General features: G+C 44.0%; 2 protein-coding genes across 9 annotated transcripts; one reads left to right on the plus strand and one right to left on the minus strand.

The window, feature by feature from the left end:
- Positions 1-32: 32 nt before the first annotated feature.
- On the minus strand, positions 33-2,315 carry LOC105691045 (diphosphomevalonate decarboxylase). The gene is made up of 9 exons (XM_012409283.3): positions 2,136-2,315; positions 1,705-1,775; positions 1,563-1,630; positions 1,440-1,486; positions 1,220-1,371; positions 977-1,144; positions 613-906; positions 365-532; positions 33-286 (listed from the first exon to the last, which is right to left on the minus strand). The coding sequence occupies exons 1-9, from the start codon at positions 2,185-2,187 to the stop codon at positions 134-136; spliced, it is 1,173 nt and encodes a 390-aa protein (XP_012264706.2). The 5' UTR covers positions 2,188-2,315; the 3' UTR covers positions 33-133.
- On the plus strand, positions 2,260-19,720 carry LOC105691057 (carboxyl-terminal PDZ ligand of neuronal nitric oxide synthase protein). Of its 8 annotated transcripts, none has more exons than XM_048659863.1 (12): positions 2,260-2,398; positions 8,195-8,345; positions 10,639-10,710; positions 10,823-10,912; positions 11,015-11,073; positions 11,147-11,255; positions 14,447-14,651; positions 15,956-16,086; positions 16,186-16,368; positions 16,474-16,656; positions 17,937-18,233; positions 18,353-19,720. In XM_048659863.1, exons 2-12 carry the CDS (start codon positions 8,238-8,240, stop codon positions 18,956-18,958), a joined length of 2,043 nt encoding a protein of 680 aa, XP_048515820.1. In that variant the 5' UTR covers positions 2,260-2,398; positions 8,195-8,237; the 3' UTR covers positions 18,959-19,720. The 8 variants fall into 8 exon arrangements, with proteins under 8 accessions (XP_048515820.1, XP_012264724.2, XP_048515819.1 ...); XM_012409301.3 differs by lacking the exon at positions 2,260-2,398 and adding an exon at positions 2,717-3,873; XM_048659862.1 differs by lacking the exon at positions 2,260-2,398 and adding an exon at positions 2,717-3,776.
- Positions 19,721-19,852: the final 132 nt, after the last annotated feature.

Genomic DNA, 19,852 nt, shown 5'->3' on the forward strand with positions numbered 1-19,852 from the left:
ATAAAACAAAACGTCCAAATCGAGCGGTCCACTGTCGATAAAATATTTGATTCAATTTATTCGAAATATATTTGGAAGTTACATTCTAAATCAATATAAAAAAATACATTTGCGATTCTTTGGATCGATTGTTCTAATTATTTATTCTCAATGGTAATCCGCTGTTATCCAAAAGATGGTCCTTTTGGTCCCTCAGTATTTTAGGTCCATCGCCGACTCGCGTATGAATCAGGTATTTCAATTTCCCTGCATCCTGTCGCTTCACATCGATCCTTTTTATCAAATCCTGAAACGATCGAACGATCACCTCATCACACGTCCATTGATCACTCATCTGATCGGTGAAAAATATTGATAAAAATACCTCAGCAATTTTTGTAGATTCCACAGGAATTCCTTTCAGATACTCTACGCCAACGTCGCCTTCGATACGTGGTGGGAAAAAATGTTTTACCACACCTACGACCTCGGCAACATTTTTTTCCAGAAGAAACAGGGTCGCGTTTGGTCCTGCGTCGAAGGTATACGCTACCTAAATAAAAAAAGAAGAAAAAATTCAAGAAAAACACGTGATGGTATCAGTTTGAGCTCAACGTTAAGATAAAATATTACTTTTATTTCTTTAGATGCCTCATTGTAAGCGTGAACGAGTTCTACAATAGCGTGTGAAGTATCGTTCATGTAAACGCAAGGGGGATAGGTATCCAAAGCCGTGGCGTGAAATTGATTGGAGTCCTTCATCGTTAGTTCGGCAAATTTTGGGAAATCTTTTTCCAGTATCGCCTTCGTGATTCCATCCACTTTTCGCGGTACTAATATTTCAGCGCGATGTTTCAGCAAGTCGGAGGTCTCGACGCTTCGCTTCATCCCGATAGCGCTTGGAACTTTTTTCGACTCGTCGTTCGCCTGTGAAAATTAAAATTCTCATAACTTTTTATCAACGTTCTTGTCTCCCAAGTTTGTCCCGCGTACTCACCACTAATATAAGAATTCTCATTTCCAGCCAATGATCCGGTGACACCAACGGTTTCGCTATACTGTCGCTACCGTTCGGTTCAGATCCCATGTACCAACGAACAAATCCTCCGAATACGCTGCGACAGGCCGATCCCGAACCCGAACGAGCCACGGCGCTTATGTTATCCTGAAATTTTTTTTTTTTCTTAATCGTAAGTTTATTGTTCCTACTGGTAATCTGGGAAACTTTTTGGTAGCTCACCTCCACATTATATAGTCCCGCCAATGCGGCTACCAGACAGGCGTATCCAGCAGCACTTGAGGCGAGCCCAGCAGCAGTCGGAAAATTATTTTCCGAGCATATGTGAACTTTCCAAGATCCGATGTCGGTCGTTAGTTTCGCCCGTTTTCGCACTGCAAAAATCAGGTACGACTTTATTCATAACATATGAATCTATTTTTTTTTTTCTCAAACGACTTACTTTCTTCGAGACAATTTTGAAGTCGCTTGTTGTTAATAGATTCCTCTCTGAAAAAGAAGAACAGAAAATTGTTAAATTAAATTTTAACGCTAGATCGTACGTATCTAGATCCTTTTAACTCACTTTCCGTTCAGCCAAATTCGATCCTCTTTGAAATCCGCGCTTGCCATCACAGTAGTTTTCGCGCATAGCTGTGCAAAAATACGAAAATATTTGAAATCATACCGCGTTTGATTCGAATCGTAGATTGGTGGAAACAACTCACGTGGTCCGTGTGAAGAGTCGCGCTGATGGAATCGTTTATCGGTAAAATTAAATTTTCATCTCGTTTTCCCCCTGGAAGAAAAAAATGTATACCTAATTTATTTCGTTTCGTCATCTTATTGTACGAATTTCTTTTGCTGCGCGAATAATAGATCATTCGCCGCCATTGTAACGGGTATACCCGCGTTCCATTGAATTTTGAAATTCAAATATCCGTGCGGCTGACAATGAGTTTAAAAATAATGAGAAACTTTTGGTTCAAATAATTCTATACACGCTACAGTAGCTGTTCACGCGAAGTGGCACATTAACGTACAACAGACTTCAACAGTTATCTTCAGCCGATCATAACGGATCGCAAGCATAAAATTCAGCCTTCCATTACTACTGAAATATATCAACGTGAAAATAATCAGGAAGTTCAATACTTACAGTATTTAATCACAGCGATATTAACCGGCGCTACACACGTCACGATATTCATTATTACAAACTTGGCGGTTTTTGTGAAAATGAAAAAAAAAAAAAATCACCCAAACCCACTCCAACACTACGGGCGTCGAACGTTAAGGCAGCATGGTCGTGAAGACCCTAACTTTCCAAGGCAAAATCCAACTGCCATGTCGACGGTGTATCCGTTATTTCACGCAGCACAGCGCGCCCTTGCGGTTTCGAAGAGTTCGAATATATACAGGGTAAATATTAAGTTAATATTTAACCCAATTGTTTAGGAAATAAGACGAAGGTTTTTCCTCTTTCTTTGGTGAAAGTCGATTCATTCGTTTGCTCGAATCGCGTTCGATCCGAGTGGTAGCCCTGCAAGATCATTTTGAATTTGAAATGGCGTTCGATTTTCTCGGTAGTGCCCGCCCCGACGGACGATCAAATTTGAGAGGCCCTGTAGCCTAGATTAGTCGACGATATTGACCGGAGTTGACGTTGAGAGGATAAAATACAGATGGAGCTGAAAAGAAGCTGAACAGAATGCTTCGGAGCTCGGTGTTCCCGCTTTGTGATTACAGCCGGTTTTCAGTGCGATGCCGGTACCGCTTACAGCGGGGATGTAGATTCGTAGCGTCCCCGAAATATCTGTGTATTCCTTATCGCGTGAAATTCGGCCGATGATTGTCTGAAAAAAATCTTTGGAAGAAGGAAAAAAAAAAAATTTATTTTCAAATTTTTAAATCACAGATCGCGGAGCAATTCAAATTCAAAAAATCACTCATCCGGTGCGTACACAGTGATAGTTTTGTAACAATTACCGAACCGAATCTGTATGGGATCTTTTAAACTCTACCGTGCGAGTGATTACGATAGACGCGATATTCGAACTATGATAATTTCAAAAAAAGGAATCACAAATTCAAAATTTTTAAACGAATTCAAAATTCTTCGACATTCCTGATTTGTTGTACATCTCAAATCCGCGAATAGGATATCGAAAAATTCACCGTGAATATAGGTAAAAATAATTTGAAAGTTGAGTGAAATTAATAACGTGACTCATCGTGGTAAAGTTTAACTTTTAACAACGGTAGAGAAAAATAAATATTTCAAAAGCTAAGTCAGCACGTGCACATAGTGCCGTTGAACTCTTAATTTGCAACGCGTAGGTATATTTAAATAAATTCATTATACGGCGACGTGTGCGTGTGTTTCCATTCCGATATACATATAAAATAATGATAATGATGGAAACATGATCCACGAGCGGTACGTGGATTTCAAGAACCTGATTTTCAGTCACACTACACCATAGAAGAAGCTACCTGCGATCGCGAGCACGATCAGTTTCCACCGCATCTTCGGATCGTCGTGATAATAATTTTGAATTCTAAAAAAAAAAAAGAAAAAAAACAAACTCCAAAACGGCACTAAAATAGAATCGAATAAACCTGTGCTTTTTTTGCTCTATTCTGTGCCACTGCATACATATACATATATATACACAGTAGTCGGATGCTCTTGGAGCCGCCGTTGTCATCTGGTTACAAGAAGGGTGCGGAGTGCTCTGCAGTTATGTGATGGGTTTTCATTGTGCGCCGAGCGCCTGCAGGATACGTGGATGTGTAGGTATTATTCGTACAGGTCCTTTCGCCGCCCACGCATACGTGTGCACCGTTCACACAGCATCCCGATGTCTTCGGTATACGCTCTCACGTGAAACGAGGTATATTTTTTTTTCTTTTTTTGTTTCTTCGAGAAACAAAAATGTGGATGGAAAACCTCGATTATTCTCATCCACGCGGTTTCGTTTGCAAGAATACGACGCTGCTACCGTAGGCGATGATTAAAAATAATGATTGTCGCGAGTCATCGTCATCCGAGAAAGCCGAACGGCCATGTTAAAGTCACAGACATTCGAAGAATTTATAATCTGTTAATCACACCGACGTTGTAAAATAGTTTCGAGGAAGATGAGAATAAAAAAAAGAGCCGGATGATCGTAGTCGCAATTTTTCTACGTAGCTCGACGAAAATCATCAATCACTTCGATCGAGCGAAACGAGTTCGTGTACCTCGTTAAAAAAAAAAAAAAAATAAGGGTGAAAAGAATCTCGAATTGGCATACGTCAATTCTTCTAGGTATTCGTTCTCTCTTAGCTTCTGTATTTCAAGGGGTGGTCATTGCCAATGCCGCGAGGGGGGTAATTGCGTAACTAACGTGGTATAACTATGTATACGGTATAATAACGTCACTATCGAATATAAAATATCGAAACACCCACGCCAAAATGTCACGATGATACAAAAGTCAGGTGACTAGTTTTCGTTGGTTTTCTTTTTCGCTGTTTCTCGTCGTCCGTGACGTACGTGTATCCGTATATTTATGTTATAATATAATCTACGTTCGAAAAACGAGGGGGGGGGAGAAAAAAAAAAAAACTAACACAGAAACCGATCGCGAAACTTGGCCAAACAATTAATGAGAGATGTATCTATCTATAAACTCTGGGAACGCGAAGTTAATTTTACACTCTTCTTTTTCGTACACACACGTATCCTATACCTGACAAAGGAAATAGCGTAAATGAAAAAACCTGCGGTACACTGTACTCGTAACGTGTGTAATAAATTCAACGGCGTGTTGGTACAGTTAAATTTGCGTGAATTCTATATGAATTTAACCATTCGCATGTTACTTTCACCGCACAGGAGACCGAGAGCTCGCGTATAATTTGTCCGAGCTAGGTGCGATCAGTCTTTACAACGTTTCTACGAACCAGCTGTGCGATCATCAAAGTAATATAGTATACGCGCATAAGTGAAACCAATCGTCGACAACACCGGTTTGATTTTTCAGTGAATCGACATAGTTTCAGAAGTCCCATTTCTACGATCTCGTGATTCGACGACCTCCAGCTAACGCACGTGCGTGTTGCCGAAAAGTTAAACCGCTACTCATACATACATACAACGCGTACAGGTCCACCCTCTCGTTCGCGTATCCGAGAACGAAAAAAATCCCCAAAGGCCGTAATCGGCTTCGTTGTACGCACTCCGTTGCATTTTTATCCTCCCCCCCGTACACGTCCCGCGTCGCGGAGTAATAATTACGACAACAGAGGAGGAGGAGGTAGTACCCTACGGTGAGTGCGTCCAAGCGATATTATACTGCAAAAGTCCGCGGTCAGCGGGCGGTCGGTTTGTTTTCCGAGAAAGGGCAACATTCCTCGCGGAACGACTTGCGCCCGTGTTACACGGGGAAGGCTTGATACGGCGGCGGTACGCTACCGCTGAATTATTCATCGCTCCGGCTGCACGCCGGATTCAATTTTCCACCTAGCCCGACGCGTCGGACCGGCTGAATCAAATTTCCACTATCCGTCGGACGAGAGGACAATCCGATCCGAGAGTGGAGGAAATAAAGCGGTTCGTTATATTAATTCTAGAACCCCGATGCACTAGGCGGCCGATGGGCGTCGCGCATTGTCTCCGCGGGGTCCTACAAGCAGGTAGGCGATGGTCAAGGAATATAACGCGCGTCTCGGAGCAGGGAAAAAAAAAAAAGATACCGGGGAAAGAAACACGCACCAGGATGCACGCGCGCTAGGGGCCTCATCGTGTATAATGTCTGGGCTGGTCTGGCCGGTCGCTCCGCGCACACGTTTACTGCCCTCGGTTCCCTCGCTCTCTTTTATCCTCCGTTCCCTCCGGTTCCCAGTCCCTGCTGCCGCTGCCGCTGCCGAGCTACAAAGAAGTCAAGGTGGGGTTCGTCCCTTTCTGGTTGACCCTATCTCCTCACCGGTTGCTTCGTCGAGATCGAGGGCTTCGCGGTATTGAAAATGCTGATGAAGAAGGAAGGAAGGAGAGACGGGACGGGGACGTGAGGAAGGTAGCGTTTCGTGTGTACGTAGAACGACGGAGGAGCAGCGGGAGAGCGCGCTCCTGCGGGATGAGACTGAAAAATCCGGAGGGAAGAAGAAGCAAAGGGAACGCTCGGGTTGTGGTTTTAAAGAAAAAAGTAAAAGATGATAGAAAATAATACCTGCGGAGATGCATACGTGTATATATATATATATACAGATATATACGTGTGTAGCGCTTTTGTGCACACACAGGTATCGTCATCGTCCGTAAATGGGATACCCTTTTTTCTGTTCCTTTTTTTTTTTTTCGAATGTTTTTTTTTTTTTATAAGTTTTTCTACAAGATACGGGGGAACCTACCATTAAGCTTCCCCCCGTCACACCGGAGAACCCGTCGTTCCGACCTATCGCAGCACACCGGCAGCTATTTTACAACGAGCCGCTTACGGCTTGACCGCCACACCGAGGTCACCGCAGCGAAGAGATCAACAAACCACTTTCTTTGTCTGCATCTCTCATCCGACGTAGCTTTTACGCGTACGTGTTGTACGAAGGTGTGCGCGCGTAATATTTCCACCTTGTACTTCTTCCACGGTCTCGTCAACGCCAACGTTGCGTTACACCTCGTACCAGATCTTATTGTAAAACCTCGGCACGTACGGTTTATTGTAGACGCGAGAAACGGACGATAATCTACTCGCGTCCTCCGATGCGCCGTCTTATCTATACGTACGGTACAGTACATCGTACTTTCCCTACCCAGCGAACATTGGATGGGTAAATTGAGTCGACGAGGTATTTGAGCTACGAGTAGAACGACGAATCTCGAGACCCGATCCACCTGCGAATGATTCGATCGAATTACTTTGTTTTTTTCATCTGAAATTTTTCTCGTCACCCGGATTTCCGTGTTCACGAAAAATTGTGGGGCGTCGTAGAAATGCCTTTAACGTAATTTGGACGCACGTGTAATGTACACAGCTGGTGCGACGACGACAACGGCAATAAACCTCCGGCTTGTTTAAACGGACGTCATCGGGTGACGTTTTGTACTATACATTCGGTACGTCGTCGTTTCCCCTCCTATCCTATCCTCTCTATCTCTCTTCACGATTTCGAACCGAAATTCACCCCGATCGAGGGCTTCCCACTTCCCTTTTGTATTTTTTTTTCTTTCCTTCGATGCAGCCGTACGAAAACGTTCGTCGAAGAGACGGGCGACTCGTACATCATTTACGCCGTACGTACGAAAGCTTACCTGTACGTATTAGACACGCATATGTACACGTTATTCGTAATTCAACTACGTAAGATGTGGGTGGTTCAATCGACGAACGAATGCGATACGACCCCGTGGGTTTCGGGGGAACGAAAAAAAAAGAGTCTTTCGAAAATTAAAAAAAACTTGCCTTCTTTTCACAATCCGCGAAAGCGTTGATTTTTTCCAAGGCGGATCTACGAGGGTGGAAAAAAACGAAAATAAAAAAAGAAAAGAATATTTCGGGAGTCAAAAAATCTTCCAAAAATTGAATTCCCTTAGACGCGGTTAACACCGATGTGCGAATTTGAGATCGTCGTATTCGGAGGCGGTGTAAATCGTATCCGGGCATTATAAACCCGTATGGAAACGCGTCGGTACAGCGCGCCGTTGAAAATCGAGAGGGTGAGAGTGAGAGAGAGACCTGGCGAACGAACGGATGAACGAACGAACGGACGGACGCGACATGTTTCGAATAAATTACCTCCGACCGAAAAAGCTGCCCTTTGGCGGTGCGGAACGAGCAATAAGCTGCTCAACCATAAATCCGACTATTTCATCCCCGTCGTAGACGGAATTCCGAATCGACTCGTACGCGAACCCGCGGCTACGCGGGGTTCTAAACTCCTGGGTAAATTTCGCGTACGAACGGACGCTGATTAGAGAGAAAAAAAAAAAATCAAACCCGTCGTCTTCGAGGTCCTTGAAATACTTATTTCTACGTCAGATCGAAGCACGTGTACGGAATTACTCTAGATATTACACAGCTCGAATACGAGCGGTGTTCTTACCAAGGCCCGCGCTGCAGCTGCCGCTGCATCGGCTCTGATTTATATGGTATAAATTTCCCGGCGTAATACTGTATATATATATATATTTTTTTTTCTTCCATCGAGCGGTTATTCTCAATCGTTTCCTTGCAGCGGAGTTAAACGGTGAAAATCTCATGCAGCAGGGCCTGCAAGGATGCCCTCGAAGAAGCAGTACAATCTCGTTCACAATGACGACTACGACACGAGGATTCCGCTGCACAGCGACGAAGCATTTCACCGCGGTATCATCTTTCACGCCAAGGTATATGAAATATAATGTACACGTAGAAAAAAAAAAAGAAAACACCAAGTTCCTCGTTCACCGAAGAATATCACTAACAACGAAAAGGGTCTCGAACTTCCGACTTTCTCGAAACGAGAGAACAAAAAATAAAGTTTGAGAATAAAGAACTTCGCGTGTAATCGACGTTTCTGGGTTTGCTCCGCGGTCGGTGTGTAGCGCGACACTTTTTTGGTCGTTTATCTCGGCAGGGCCGATCTTGAGAACGGCGTCGGCATCATCTCGGGTTCTAGGGAATCCCCCTCGGGCGTCGCGACGTCGGTTTGTGGGTCGCTCGTCCCTCCGGTACCGAGTCTGTACATATGATATACTCGCGATACGTGGAGAGCCTGTGCGAATCGGATTTTTTTTTTTTTTTCTTGTCTTTAGCTCGATAATTGGACATTTCCATCTTCATTATTTTTGGAAAATGATCGCTTCGCCGGGTGCAGTAATACCCGATTCCGTCGAGCCTCGTGCCTCTCGGACCTTTCTTGGTCCAGATAATATATCCCGACGCCACTATTAATATACAACTTTCGGCCATCTGCAGCGTGGAGCTCGGTGATTCTATATTTATAGTAAAAGATCGTTAATCTCGAACACGATATGTCAAATGACGCTTCTTAACTTCCGGAGTTGAGAAAATTTTTTCTCGAAAAAAAAAAAAACAAACTTTCATTCCAACGATCGGTCGCGTTCCTACCTTTCTTCTTCGCACTTCTTTATTAACGCGTACGGTCGACAAAGAAAAATTCCTCAGGTCACGTTTCGCTCTTCGGACGACGAACGCGAGTCCGTTTGATAAAAATCGTGAGATAGGAGTTGGGGGGGAAATACTTATCCGCTCGAACCTCGGGAACGAAAGCCAAATAAAACGATCATCTTGTGCGCCGGGTGTCCGATAGCCGAGAGCACCTGGTGCGCTCGTTTCTTTACCGTGCGAATGAAGAAAGGGGAATACAAAAAAGAAAGAAAGAAAAAAAAAAAAATAGAAGCTCTTGCGATGATTGAGGAAATGAAAAATCGGTTAAAAAATTGGCAGAGTCTAACGGTCGCGCTTTTTGGAGGGGATTTTTGAGAAGGAGGTGCACGCGAAGCTTCCACGCAACTAACGCTACGTCGACGTAGGTTTATAGGTATTTTTGGATGCTGCGTTTAGAGTATACCGCAGCTCTACGCGTGACGTCACTCCTGCACGTGGTTATTTCGGTAACTCTCATTCTGGGAGAAAAAAAAAAAAAAAAATAGAATAAGATATCGGAAAAAAGAATCTCGCGGGCTTTGTCTCCACCGGCGGCATCCGATTCGTACACACGTGTACGCTGTGTCACGTATTTATTAACGGCGGTCCGACGAAGTCACGAAAATTTTGCAACACCTATGCTCTTCGTACGCTTCGCTGAGCGTGGGCGTTCATCAGAACTCTATTACACATCGCCGCTCTCCCCGCATTTCTTCACACCGAAAACTACTTTTTTCTTGTTTTTTTTTTCCATGAGATCACCCGCGATTTTACGCATCTCCCGGACGGACTCGAAGTCCGCTAACCCCGCGGTGACTTCCTACAATTCTTTTTTTTTTCCTCCTCTTTTTCTCGTCGTCATTGATCTGAAACAACAGTTGTAATTTCATCCATACTTTACTGCACGTCGTCCCCTCAATTGTGGTCCGACGATTGAATCGATCGGGAATTCATTATTACGCCTTTTTACGAGCACTGTTAGTAGATAGCCATTCGTCAAATTGGATGTCCACTCATTAGCGACTCGTACCACTTTAATTCAATTGATTGGGACTTCAATAGCTCCCCGTGGATTATTTTAGGGGGGAGAATTAATCTCGCGTGCGCGCGTGCGGTAAGTTATTGCTTGGGGGACGGGAATTGCGCGGAGTTTGATTTTTTTACTGAAAATTTTTTTTTTTTTTTTTTCTTTCTCTTACAACGGCAGAGAATTTTCGGAAGCGTAGAAGTCGGAACGTGCCATTTGTTTCCTCGTAGAATACATGCACCGCGTGAATCGGCCGTTCGAAAATTTTTCCCCCGAACGACTATTTTCATCGAAATCGTCACGGTTCAAAACTCGCACCTGCAAATGTGGAACAGCTGCGAACGAATGTTTTTATCGTATAAAAACTCTAGTGCAACGTTTCCGTCTATGCGATTCCGTGTCGTGATCACCGATCACCGATGCTATTTTTTTTACATGCGTTCGTTTTTTCTATCTGAAATTGACGAATTTTTCTTCCCTTTCGGTTTCTCTCGTCAACGCAGTTCATCGGATCCTTGGAGGTACCAAGGCCGACGAGCAGAGTGGAGATCGTGGCGGCGATGCGGAGAATTCGGGTGAGCAGTTCAGTTTTCCATTCACATTATTTCTCCCGTGCAATCGAACCGATTAGTTTGCCCTCTCCCCCCTTCGAATCGACACAAAATATATTCTTTCTTTTATCGTCAGTACGAATTCAAGGCGAAGGGAATCAAGAAGAAAAAAGTGACGCTCGAAGTTTCGGTTGACGGTTTAAAGGTCACCCTACGAAAGAAGAAGGTTCGTCTCACGAAAATTCCGATGAATTATTTGTAGAAAATAAAATTTTACATTCTCACCAATTTTTATCGGACGATGAAATTTTCCATTCGGTTTTCACAGAAGAAGCAGCACTGGATGGACGAGAACAAAATATTCCTCATGCATCACCCGATTTACAGGTAATTATTGCGTTTCTTCCCTTCTTCTCTTTTTTTTTTCCATTATCGTTAATCTCTCCGATTTTTATTACAGGATATTTTACGTATCCCACGACAGTCACGATCTGAAGATATTCAGTTACATCGCCCGTGACGGTAACAGCAACTCCTTTAAATGCAACGTCTTCAAATCTAGCAAAAAGGTCAGCTATCGTACCACGTCCCATGTATGCAACAATTGTCTAACTGTAGTCGGGAAAGAAAAAAAACTTTGAGCTTTTTCTTATTTGATTTCTTTTTATTTATTTTTTTTATTTCTTACTCCACGGGACATTAATGTAACGCGCCTTGCAGCTGCAGCTGCACAATATAACACCGACGGTAATAATAATTATACCGTATACACACCTTATTGTTGTTCTGGAAATATGTAATGGTGAAGGAAAACACAGTTACAGTTTTGTTACCGTCCACTGTACAGTTATATTGTAGTAAAATTATAAGACCGTGACACAGGTTAGAGTCAGTTTTTCAAATACCACCCTCTACGGCGCGGAGAAATAATTAGAACCGTTCGGAAACGGTGTAGTACAGAGGAGATGTTCTTCTTCTGCTTAATTAGGAATATTAATTTTATGGGAAAAATTACTTTTGTCCCTCGTCGGCGCGAGTTTTGCAAATACGAATTTGCAAATACGGGTAATTATTTATTAACGAATCATTAAACCGGGAGGGGGGCGCTGGAAATTTGAAATTCCATTTTAATCGCAATCTCCGTACTTTCGTGATGATTGGTTCGCCGGTTTTCTGGATAATCTTATAACAATTTTCGTTCGGAGATAATTTGGGCAATTAAGGGGGGTGAAGCTATTCGCGCTTTGATGGGGTCGTTACGGTAATCGTATCCCGTTGAAATACGTGAGAAAGATCTGAGAGAAAAAATTGGGGCTCTACTGCGGATCAAAATGACGAAAAAGAGGAGAATAACGGAAGGATCGGAAAAAAAAAGAAGGAGAAAGCCAAAAGCGTGACAAGTTTTTGAATTGGCTTTCCATCAACCGACATTATTCCTATTTTCTATAAATAATCATATTCACGTTTTCTCAAAGACATAAACAAAGTGACGCCGGTATGTACGATGTATATATACATATATATGCTCAAGTATTATATCCAGGATATATATAAACTTATGTGCGCGTGCTGCTGCCGTTGCAGCTGCAACAGAAAATTCTGCACCACTGCCAAATTGAAATATGCCGGAGTACGTATTCCACGTAAAATTATTTTAATAGCGCGTTACCTACACCTACAGTCTCCCTTCTATCGAAGCAAAAATCTTTATCTCACCTATGATACGCGCAAAAATCAATCGTTTCTCTCAGATAAAAATCCATCATTATCCTCGCTGCAGAGACGACAGATCGAGCACGTGCGCTGTCGTCTGTCAAGTGGTGAAACAAAAATTGGAACGCGATGAGAAAATTATCCATGCAATTCGTCAGGTTTTTGGATATTTGTTGAAAACAAAAAAACAAAAAAAAAACGCGTGAGAACGTTACTTTTAAAAAATGATCGTTCGTGAGAGGAGGGAAAAAAAAGGAAAAACCTCTACGTCATAAATAACGTGTTAGCCGCAAAATTTCTGGAGGGAAATTCGCGGTGTGTACAGGCGTGCGTGACGCGATATACACCTATGATGTACGAAAAACGTATGCGAGTGAAAAGGCTGAGAGAGAAGAAGCGGGGGGGGTTGAAGTTGAAGAGGGTGGGGGGGGGGGGGAGTAAAGTTATTAAAATAGATCGTATAGTCTGGCGTGCGAGGAACGGTTGGTTTTTTGGTAGGAAAGCGGAGGGGGTGGGTGGGTGGGTGGGTAGGAAATTTCGGTTGAAACGACGCGGTTACGTGGTCCAGCGGGTGGCAGCTGAGCGGAGCTCAACCGACAGGCTCTGAGATCGAGAAGTAAAAGAAAGACTTCGTTCAGCTAGACAACATCCACTTTGCTCGCTCACCTCCTCCGCGAACTTATCGATCGCGCGCCGTAGCAAGCCAAGCAAAAAAAAAAGAAAACTTGCGAAAAAAGCGGACGAGTGATCGCCGAACGTACGACAAATAAACTCGTCGATTGTGGAGAATCATCCGGATAACTTTGTGCTGAGTGACAATCACGCGACGATCTAGTGCAATTATTTTTGTCTAAATATTTCAGGCGGTGGGCGTCCGCTCCTGATTTGTGCACCGTTTACCGCTGCGGATGGTGCGCGCAGAGAAATTGTTTATTGGAATCGTTCGCCACCGGCACCGCTGATTTTTTTTTTTTTTTGCCAGAAATATTATCGATCGTTTTTTCCCGGATCGAGAACGTACGACGTCCCTTGTCAAAACAGTCGCTGAGATATGCCTCTGGACGTGAATAGCAGGAATTTTCAAACGCTGCGTATTTCCATCGAAATTATTCGTCGCGTCGCCGAATGGGATAAAATCGCTTCGAATATCGTGTAATTTTCATCCGAAACCCCCGGAATCGGCCGAGCGTTGAATTTCAACGGAAAAATTATGAACGACGTCCGAGTTAATATGAATGTCAGAAAAATAAGCTTCGATCAAAGTTACGAGGCTCTGGGACGTCGGGTGATTTACGAATAGAGTGGCGGGATATTTCTCGACGCGGTGTCCCGACTCGGCGAAGTTTTTTTTGAGAGCTAGAGTGAAGTGAAACGAGAAAAAAAAAAAACGTAAAGCGCGGCTCAAACAAGCTGGATCAAATCGGCTGAGACATGCTGAAAAATTGTGGAAAGCAGACGGCTGTTACCGGCGATTTTCCGTCGCCGGGAAGCGTCAGTTCGGGGGGAAGTGCCAGTCCCGGAAGTCCCGGTTACGAGACCGCGAGACCGAGGAAGAAACTTTCCTTCAAGGAACCGGAAATTTTTAGCTACTGCATGCAAAAACTGAGAAAACCTGGTTTCAAACCAAAACCCGTACCGGCGGTTAGCTTCGACGAACACCCGTTCGAGGAGGAGAATATCGATCTCGAAGAACTGGAGGTACGGTGAACCGAAAAAAAACAAAAAAAAAAAGAAAGAAAGAAAGAAAGGAAACGAAAGGGTTGCACGATTAATTATTTTTCTCCCGCTAATTACTCGTCGGAATTTCTAAATCCGAATCGATTTTTTTTTCTTCCATCAACTTTAATTTTATTTCGCTCCGTTTCTTCTCTCCTTTTATCCGGATTTACTCCAGCGTAAAACTGCGACGGATATTGAAATTGCAAATTCGGCATCGCGCCCCGGGGAGGCTCGAAGTCGGTGTGGATAAACGAGGCGATCCGTTTCGGGAGATGGTAAAGCCACGAGGAATCGACTGACTGAGTTTAGCAAAATTTTCATCCAACAGAGCCAGGCGATGAGGGTGGTGAGAACCGTCGGGCAGGCCTTCGAGGTATGCCACAAACTGAGCCTAAATTCCGCCCCGGAGGACCGCGAGAGGGAAGCTAACCGAGAGGGTGGGCGAGATCCTCTTCACCACGACGACGATTACGAGGACCAGGACGATACCGCGAGTCAACGTCCCCCGCCCACACCGCCCCCCGTTCTCAAGGGTTGGTAATTTACTTTTTTCGTTCTACTTCTCGTCCTTTCCTCTCTCATCTGTCTTTCGACCCTCGCTCCGATAATTCGGAAACGTTACGAAGAGTAAAAAGGTTCTTGTAAAAAAGAAAAAAAAAAGGAAAACGTTAACTCCGGGACGAGAGTAACGAGTTGAGCGGGCTCGGAGTCCCCTTGAACTTTGACTCAACCTTGTCGTCGGCCTTGATCGAATAGTTCGAAGGGATCTTTCGGGGCTACGGATTAGGGGGATTAGGACGACCGTTAGCCGCAGGCTTAGGGGTGAAATTCCATCTAAAACCGAATCTCGGGAAGAAACAGGGAATCGCTGATAATGGAGGCGAAACAACAAACTCGATCCCGTGTACGAATTGATACGGTTATAGTAATGGGGCGGAGGGAGGGGGAGCAGAAACACAAGAGAAAAGAGATGATCAGATTTGTTCCGGTACTTTGTAAAGATTTGTTAAAAGAGAAAAGCGAGAAAAGTTACCCGCGCGAATAGTGAGCAAAGAATGACGGGGGTGTTCCGATACGGGGGGGTGGAAAACCCTGTCGGGTGAAACGAGCGGAACTCCCATATTCGGAAGCAATCGGGGAGACCAGGAAATGAATTTCGTCCCTTTCAAATACGCGTCAATTCAATTCAATCAGCTCATTCATCTCCCTTTTCAATATATCGAGTTCTCGTCCGTTTCAAGATAGAAGACATATATTCGGTTTCCCCATTCTTCGCCACGGCAAAAAAAAAAAAAAAAAATACAAATCTCATAGCGCCGAGATTGGACTTTGAAAATGTTCAACGCAAAATTAGTGATGAAATGAACGCGAATCGAGTTCAAAGGAGTCGCAGAAGATTTTTTCCTCACATCGCGTACGAGACGCTGTCAACGCGGCTGTAACGTTTGAACGATACACACGCGTCTTCTATAAATATAAACGAATTCAAAGTTGTCACTTTCTGAGGCCATAACGCGAACCACCGCATGGACGTTCCGCGATGAGAAAATTGGCTTTTAAACTACAAGTTCGACAGCGAAAACTCGTTAGGAATCGCTTACCGATGGCGATCCGATGGCCGTCCCCGAGCAGTTTCGCGTGAAAATCCTTTTCTCGTGTACAATAAAAGCACTCCAACGTCCCCTCGAGCTTCAAAAGCTCTTCAAGTTTCGCCGTAAGAAAAAAATTCGGTTCACCCTTCGCTCTCGTCAACACAGCAGAATCTGTTACGAACAATTTGCTTCCGAAAAAAAATTAAGCGCTCTCAGTGAAGGCGAATTTTTCAATATCATTTCAGAAATATCTCTGCTCACTCCGGCGATGGACGGCGGTGATTCCACACCGGAGATCACCGCATCGTGTCTTCTGAGATCTCACGAACCCCCCGTAACTACGGCGTCAACGACACCGATAAGACAATCGCCTTCGGTGAGCCCCCCCCCCCCCCCCCGAATGAAACTTAATTTTAATCGAACGAAAAAAAAATTATATTTGGATCGCCGTTGAAAATCGACTTTTGATCGGCAGGCGACGATGACGTCGGATTGCGGTATGCTGGCGGGCGGGGAATTAACCGCCCTGAAACATGAGATCCAACTCCTCAGGGAGCGACTCGAACAACAGGGACAACAAACCAGAGCTGCCGTGGCACACGCTCGACTCCTCCAGGATCAATTAGCCGCCGAAACCGCCGCCAGAGTCGAAGCTCAGGTATTTTTATTCAACATCTTTCGAGTCTGATGAATTTTTTTTTCGAGTCCCCAAAAATCGTTTCTCTTTCTTTCTTTTTTTTTCTTTGCCCCGTTTCCCTTGCAGACGAGGACGCATCAGCTTTTGGTACAGAACAAGGAACTCCTGGAGCACATCGGTGCCCTGGTAGGTCATCTCAGGGAACAGGAACGGTCCGGTTCCGGTCACGTTACCACAGCCCCCCAGGGACCACCTGGTCCTCCAATGTCGGCGACGACCACTGTCCCCGACCTTTCGACCCTCGGCCAGGTAACGCTATTCCCGATTCCGTGACGCTGTAGTGCATCATCCATCCCGCAACCCTTATCCTATTTAAACGAGTGTCTTGTTGCCCCTCTGACTGCCCGAGGGTTGCGCTTTAAATAATTTAATTAACGGCTATATTAATATTATATTGATAACCATAAGAATTATTGCATTTTGTACTTTTATACTTTACGCATAGTGTACGCTTAATTATATTTTTATCGTAGAGCAAAAAAAAAAAAAATACATCGTTACGATTAATCGATGAAAGAGAAAACATAACACAAAAAAAAAAAAACAACATTTGTACCGTAATCTTAGTGTCAGAAATTTTCTTTTTTATTTCCCCTCTTATCATTCTTATGCCCTGTCTGATTGGAAATATATAAAAAAAAAACTTACAATAAATTGCAAGACTCACGAAGTATTATAACTGAAATATGGGTATAATTTGGTCAAATATTTGACGTACGGAAACTTGTACGATATTTCTTCTATTTGTTTTTTTTTTTTTTTTTTTTTTCTCTTCCTCCGAGTACCTGCGAGTTCGGATTTTGTCTCGACGGAGATAACTCGGCGAGTTGTCGAGTTTGAAACTTTTTCCATCGCAGGAGATCTCGAATTATTTGTTGTGTATATATATATACGGTCATTACGTCGTATTTGAAGTACTCTGATCGATAGTTTGTAAAGTTTCGCGAAGTTGAGGAAGCATTTAAATTTAAAATTTTCTCCGACGCCACTCTCAACGGTATACCTGAGTTTTGCGCGTACCTATGCAGCGGTGTGCACACCTCGACTTCCGGTCTTTTAAATATTCCACTCGCGAGAATAATGACGCGATAAACGGAGAAAAAGTTTCGTGAACATCGCCGTTCGTGCATGCGTCCGAGAGACACCGAGAACGAACGACGATAATGGAAATGAAAAAAAAAAAATAAACAAATTTGGAATCAAATTCCAGGCAACGATATCATTATAAGTATATCGATCAGTTCATTTTTATTTGTAACCAATTAATGACCGTGATACGATACTAAATATTCTAATATTGTTTGTACTGAGTGGCAGTGTGTTCGTGTTCCCTAACAGGTCTTCTCCAGGGATTTTGGATTCTGTGCGACCAACAAATGTTAGGTAACGAAAAAAAAAGCAGTTTTTCACAATAACGACGTCAGCTTCATTTTGTCGAGCGGAAAGTACGACGGAAAAACGACTTAAAATGAAGTGGACGTTATCGGCGAAATTGAGTCTAAAATACTTTTCCACCTTATTCTCGAAAGCCTTCTCAGCGGGCCGGGGCGCCGAGTTCACCTTGGGAGTTGGAGCCGCCTTCGTTCGCATTTTATTCCTACCCACCGGACTCTGTCTACACTCCGACGCCGGGTAACGTCTTGGGTAGCCAAGGATTGAACGCCTCGAACGACCAACTGCATTTCCAGGCCCAGTTGCTCGAACGCCTCCACAATCTCGCACCCTATCAATCTCAAGCCCAGCAAAGGTCGCCGTACGCTACACCATCGCCTTACCCCATGGGCACCGGTCTTCTTTTACCCCCTACGAGCAACAACAGATCTTCGGTGAGTAGGAGCCGCGCGGACGAGCGCGAAAAATTTCCACGTTCTTCGATATCGTGGAACGCGGCACGACGAGGGCGTCGAATAATAATGTTAAAAGAAGACCCCCCTCTGCATTTCAGGGCTCGGCGCAAGCTTCTCCGATCTCTACGTCGCTGAGAGTCTCGCAGCCAAACAGTTTCTCCCCGTCGCCGGTGACGCCGCACGGAACAGAAAATTACAACACGTCCTCGAGTCTGGAGAGCAACAGCGAAGACCAGCAGCAGCAGCATCAGCAGCAGCAACAACATCATCATCGGGCAGCTTTTATCAAACCACTTCCGCAGGGACAGATGACTCACAGTGTCCAAAGCCTCCTGGCTGGCGATATTGACTCGCCGAGGCTCAGGACGAACCACGTTGACGATGTTCCCCCCGTTGTACTCGATCCTCCGCCCCAGGGGAGACGATCCGCGGGGATCGACAACCGCGGCAACGATCCACCACCGACGACGAGCGATAAGAATTCGTACGTCGGCACTCTGAGGGCCAAAAAAAATCACCCGGATACCGGGGGACGCGGTAACACCGCCGCCGTAAGACCCAACGACGGTCAAAAACATTTGGTACACTTTTTAGGGGCCTCCGGACCACCACCGTCCAGAACAACGAGCGCGAGACTTCCGTCGAGGAGCGAACTCATGACGGAAGTCCAAAGGACTACCTGGGCCCGCCATACGACTAAGTAACTTGATTTATTTTTTCAGTTTTTTTTTTTATTCACTTGGTTTTTTAATTTTTTCTTTTTGTCATCGTTACCTGTCAACGGGCTACTTTTGCGAGGGATCAATGGATATGAGCGATTGAAATTTTAATTTGAGAGAGTGCAGGTGAATTCTGTATTTTGCTTAATCGGATATAGATTGTTGTAATATACAATGTGAAATTGAGAGACAAGTCTTTGGAGCTTAGCAATGAGCGATCGAATTGTTGAGGTACTCCCAATACAGTAGCGTTTAAGATTATAGTAAATTAGACGTACCATATCACGCAGATATAATGTAGCGAAAAATTTGGAGAAATATATTGGAGATGATATATTTTTCGTTCAAATTTATCCGATAGGTCACAACAATAGAAGAGATGACTATATTAATAATTAACATATCATAAATTTATTCGAGTTATTAAAAATTCGGCAGCAGGGCAAAAAGTAAATAGATGAAATAAAGTATTTGCCAAATGATCCCGAGAACCGCGGCGCATTAAATGGCTAAAATATTCTCAAGGGTGAAACGGATCAGCTTCGGTTGGATAAAATTTATCCAAAGTGACTTTATTTTTAAGAAATAATCACACAAGTATTAAGAATATAATCATTCTACGCCCGGCCGCACCCTTTTCGGTCCTCGTTAGTCACGAATTATCGCTCGTAAGCGTAAAACACCTCGGTGCGTATCTGGGATGAACAAATCACCAAAAAAAGTAGCAGCTCATCGATACCTCAAAACGGAAATAGAATCGACGATACATCGTTAATTCGCCTACGACTAAATTTCTCACTGGGTTGACAATTATTCGGACGAATGATAATTCAGACACGAAATCACAGGAGAAAAAAGTTCATTATTCAATCGATATTC

This window comes from Athalia rosae, chromosome 8, assembly GCF_917208135.1.
Source record: "Athalia rosae chromosome 8, iyAthRosa1.1, whole genome shotgun sequence".
Lineage (NCBI taxonomy): Eukaryota > Metazoa > Arthropoda > Insecta > Hymenoptera > Athaliidae > Athalia > Athalia rosae.